The sequence below is a fragment of the Myotis lucifugus genome, unplaced genomic scaffold (genome assembly GCF_000147115.1).
Source record: "Myotis lucifugus unplaced genomic scaffold, Myoluc2.0 scaffold_60, whole genome shotgun sequence".
Taxonomy (NCBI): domain Eukaryota; kingdom Metazoa; phylum Chordata; class Mammalia; order Chiroptera; family Vespertilionidae; genus Myotis; species Myotis lucifugus.
Window position 1 is genome coordinate 5,272,637 of NW_005871108.1, and position 4,960 is coordinate 5,277,596.

The window sequence follows — 4,960 nt, forward strand, 5'->3', positions numbered from 1 at the left end:
GGAATCGAACCTGGGACCTCAGTCTGCAGGCAGTGCTCTATCACTACACAAACCAGGTAGGGCCCTATGTACAATTTATCATGATGCTGGTGATGATAGATATTAAATTCTAAATACTTCTGGGTACAAAGCACCATTTAAAGTGTTTTACATGGCCCAGCCAGTGTTGCTTAGTGGTTGAGCATTGACCTATGAACCAGGAGGTCACAGTTGAATCCCAGTCAGAATAAATGCCTGGGTTGTGAGCTCAATCCCCAGTAGGTAGTGTACTAGAGGCAGCCAATCAGTGATTCTCTCTCATCATTGATGTTTCTATCTCTCCCTTTCCTTCCCTCTCTGAAATCAATTAAAAAAATCTATCTATCTATCTATATAAAATATTAAAAAATAAAGTGCTTTACACACTTATTTTTTTTTTTTTATAAATTTGTAGTTTTGTTGTTGTGTTTTTAATCCTCACCCAAGGATATTTTTTCCATTGATTTTTAGACAGAGGAGGGAGAGAGAACATCGATGTGAGAGAGACTCATCAGTTGGTTGCTTGGTTGCCTCCCCCATGCACCTGGACCGGGGCCAGGGATTAAATCTGCAACCCAGGTGTGTGTCCTTGACTGGAAATTGAATCTGTGACCCTTTGGTGAGCAGTGAGCAGGCCAACACTAACCATGGAGCCACGCCAGCCAGGGCTACATGACTTATCTTAATCCTCTAAACCAGTGGTTCTCAACCTTTGGGTCGCCAACCTATGGGTTGCGACCCCTTTGGGGGTCGAACGACCCTTTCACAGGGGTCGCCTAAGATCATCGGAAAACACATATATAATTACATATTGTTTTTGTGATTAATCACTCTGCTTTAATTATGTTCAATTTGGAACAATGAAAATACATCCTGCTAATTTTATGGTTGGGGGTCACCACAACATGAGGATCTGTATTAAAGGGTCGTGGCATTAGGAAGGTTGAGAACCACTGCTCTAAACAATCCTAGGAGGGAGGACACTGTTGTTATCACCATTTTTCAAGATGAGGAAACTGAGACACTGAGATGTGATAGACTTTAACTGAGGTCACACTAGTAGTGTTGGACTAAAGACTAATCCAGGCAGCCTGGCTCCAGAGCCCTTCACCACTAACGGAGGGTGCTGGGTTAGTCTGGGAGATCAGGGAAGGCTTTGGTGACTGGTGGACCTCTGGGAGGACCGATGCCGCATCCTAGTGCTCTTGTATAATACAGGGACACCCTCGCTGGGCTCAGCCTGACTTTTTGGAAGGCGAACTGCCTCCCTGAGCAGGGGAGAGTGGGCCGCAGAGAGCGAGTCTGCCACCTCAGTTCCTTGTTACAGCTGTGAGCCATGATGTGGTTGCTTTAAAATAACGCATACTCGTAACTTTTATTAGGGACAACTACACTTTAGAAAGTACTTTTATGTGTGGCACCATTTGATTTTTTTTATAAATCTCATTTGATTCTCATAAAGTTTGATGAGATAGGGAAGGCAGGGGTTATTAGCCTTCCTTCACAGATGAGGAAACGGGCTTCGAGCAGTACCAGGTCATACAGCTGGTGAGCAGTGGACTTACTCTCATTCAGTTCTTCTGCCACCTCTCCTCACCCATTTGGTTCTAACAGTGTTCCTTTGTATGACCAGGAGAAAGAGTGCTCCCGGCACCAGCAGGAACTGGATAAGGCTCTGGAGACCCTAGAGAAGGAGAAAATGGAGCTAGAAATGAGGCTGAGGGAGCAGCAGGCAGAGACCGAGGCTCTTCGGACCCAGAAGGAAGAAGAACGGGCCAAGGCCGAGAGCGCCCTATGCCAGGTGGGAGGCTGGATGTCCAGCCTGCGGCTCCCCTGCCTGTGAACACTTCCTTTTCCACTCCCCAGAGCAGTACCGCAGGGGCTTCTAGAAGAGTGTAGCCACCCATTTGCTGCGAGTGAGCTGGGTGACAAGCAGCATTAACTGCAGGGCCGGCAGTACGTCATACTTCCTGCGGGAGGGCTGGCGTTTACCACATCCTGTCAGCTTGAAAACTAGTGGCAATCTTTGCACTTCCTGGTTCTCAGTCAGTGGGTCCAGTCCTTCCTTTGCCCTCAGCCCCCACCCCGTTTGCTGGAAGAGCAATCGAATAGCTGGAATATGCTGGTGGCCTAGTGGCTGAGCATGGTGACCTCGATCCAACAAGCCCTGCACTCCTGTCCCTCCACAGATGCAGCTCGAAACAGAGAAGGAGAGGGTGTCCCTCCTGGAGACACTGCTGCAGACCCAGAAGGAACTGGCAGATGCCAGCCAGCAACTGGAACGGCTGAGGCAGGACATGAAGGTTCAGAAGTTAAAGGAGCAGGTATGGAGGGTGGTCCTGGGCAGGGAAGAAAGGGGAACATTGATTCACTCATGCAGCATTGGCCAGTTCTTTGGCACTTCGGGTCAGGCCCTGTGCTGGGTGGTAACATACGGCCAACATCACGGTGTGGCGCCCAGTGAACATGACAGACATGGTCCCTGCCCTCAAGGAGCTTACTTTCCAGTAGCAGAGACAGACCAGGAGGAGCAGACACAAAGTAAAAGAGATAATTGCAGGTTGTGATACGTGCTGTAAAGGAAATGCATAAGGTGATATAATTGAGACTGATTCAAAAGTGGCCACTTTGGGCAAGGAGGTCAGGGAGGACCTCAAGGAGAAAGTAACATTTGAGCTGAGACATGAGGTTTAAAAGCCCCGTGAACAATAGGGATGAACCTTGGGAACATGCTGAGTGAAAGAGCCAGTCACAAGAGGCCATACAGTGTATGATTCCATTGATAGGAAATGTCCACAATAGGCCAACCTACAGAGACAGGAAGTAGATGCGTGGTTGGGAGTGAGAATAAGAGATAGCGGGTACAGTTTCTTCTGGGTGATGACAATGTTCTAATATTGATTGTAGTGGTAGTTGTAAAACTCTGTAAATGCGCTGAAAACGTTGAATTTTACGCTTTAAATGGGTGAATTGTGTGGCATCTGAACTATGTCTCAGTAAAACTGTTAAAAAGCAAAGAAGCCAGCGATTTGAAGAGTAGGTTAGGCAGAGGAAATAGGCGCCATAAGGGCCCTGGGACAGACAGCAAAGGGCGTGGGGAGTTCCAGGACAGAAAGGAGGCGGCATGGCTGCAGCGTGATAAGCTCAGGGTGAGTGGAAAGATAGGCAGGAGCCCTTTGTCAGCCATGGCAGGAGCCTGGATTTGTTCAAGGGCAATGGGGAAATGTTGGTACTTAGGAAGCAGAGAAGGACATAATTTAATGTGTGTTGGGGGTGAGGGGCGGGTATGAAGTAGAAATAGGGCTGTGCAACGGGAGGTTGTTGTGATGGTCTAAGGGACTGCTGCCAATTCAGGGACCCTGACCGAGAACTCCTGGGTGAGCCAGTGCACTTTGTGAGGGAGGAGAGGGAATAGGAGGTGAGGAGTTGAGGTGGCAGGGCATGACAGACACAAGGTGGATTGCTGGGTCCTGCTTTAGCTTTTTGCTACCCCCAACTAAAAAATCAGTATTTATATGATATTTGATTTTCTACAGCATGAATTTCAAGGCCCCCTGTGAAAGCTTTCCTCTTCTCACAGCTGTCTTCTCCCTTTGCAGAGACCATTGGAATGCTGCAGACCCAGCTCCGGGGAGGCTCGGCGGGAGCTGGAGCAGGCAGCCCAGCAGCACAGAGATGACCTCACCGCCCTCCAAGGAGAGAGCAGCTCCCTGCTACAGGATAAGATAGACCTGCAGAAGCAGGTCCCTCCTCCTCTCTCCCAGCCCCACTCCCTCCTGCAGAACAAGGGGAACCTTGGGAGCTTGGGAGGAGAAGGCTAGGCCCCAGTGCTGAGTGGAAGATGGAAGGGTACTCAGAGCTGAGCACGGGCCCCTTGAGCTCTGGGTGGTAATCTTCCTGTGATGACTACAGAACTTAGATATTCTCAGGCAGCTCCACTGTCAGTTGTTCTTTTTGTCTTCCCTCCTGGTTCATAGGTTGACACTCAACCACTGAGCCACACCAGCTAGACCAGATTGCTTTTTTTATTCTGATTACTTTTCCTTCTCAAAATCCTATATCAGATGGTGTTCTGATTGTTCATTTTAAAAAATACAATCACTATACACTTGCCTGTCTTTATTCAGCATATGTGAGGCTGGGAGACAGGTGACTAAGCTGAATGGTGTTTGGGGAGGAGGGTAGTTAAGAAGAGTATGTAAGGATTGATTGGTGGAACCTCCAGAGCACTGGAAATGAGCTGGTAATTGAGGTAAACCTTGAAGGACCATGAAGCCCTAGGCGAGAAGCATCCTCCTTCTGGGCCCCTGCCCTTGGTCCTCATGTCCTTAACTTTTCAGGTGGAGGACTTGAAGTCTCAGCTGGTTTCCAAGGATGACTCCCGGAGGCTGGTGGAGCAGGAGATTCAGGAGAAGCGGAGAGAGGCCCAGGAATGTAGCCGAATTCAGAAAGAGTTGGAGAGAGACAAAGCCAGGTAGGCTAGACAAGCCACGAAGTTGGCTTTTGCCTATCTCGCTCCAGTGGTCACTGGGAGGTTGACAGTTTTTTGCTCAGGTCATCTAGCCTTTCATGTCTCCAGCTGTGGGCTGTACAAGTAGCCAAGGGGGTAGGACACAGACCCTGTCTTCCAAGCCTACACTTCATTTACTTAGTAAATATTTAGACAAATGCATATGTACCAGGCACTATGCCAGGGGTCAGGATACAGTGATAAACAAGACAGTATGGTCCCCATTTCAACAGAATTTATAATTTTGTAGGGAAGACATTAATCAAATAACCCCCAAAATAAATTATTGCAGATTATGTTCCATGATGTGGAGGAAAGAAACAGGATGCTGAAATAGAAATGGGGCAGGCTGGGGAGGGAGATCTACTTTAGATGTTAGGGAAGTCCTTCCTCCACTGCAGGGTGAAATGGAGCCACCATGCAAAGGGTGGG

The 4,960-nt window shown here is 48.4% G+C and overlaps 1 protein-coding gene across 1 annotated transcript in view; it reads left to right on the forward strand.

Annotated features, from left to right (window-relative positions):
* The window catches only part of CEP250 (centrosomal protein 250), a 45,380-nt gene that overhangs the window by 25,483 nt on the left and 14,937 nt on the right, over positions 1-4,960 (forward strand). Inside the window, 6 exon segments of the mRNA XM_014456491.2 lie at positions 1,652-1,819; positions 2,208-2,342; position 3,167; positions 3,618-3,649; positions 3,651-3,761; positions 4,359-4,492. Coding sequence (XP_014311977.1) covers positions 1,652-1,819; positions 2,208-2,342; position 3,167; positions 3,618-3,649; positions 3,651-3,761; positions 4,359-4,492 — 581 coding nt within the window.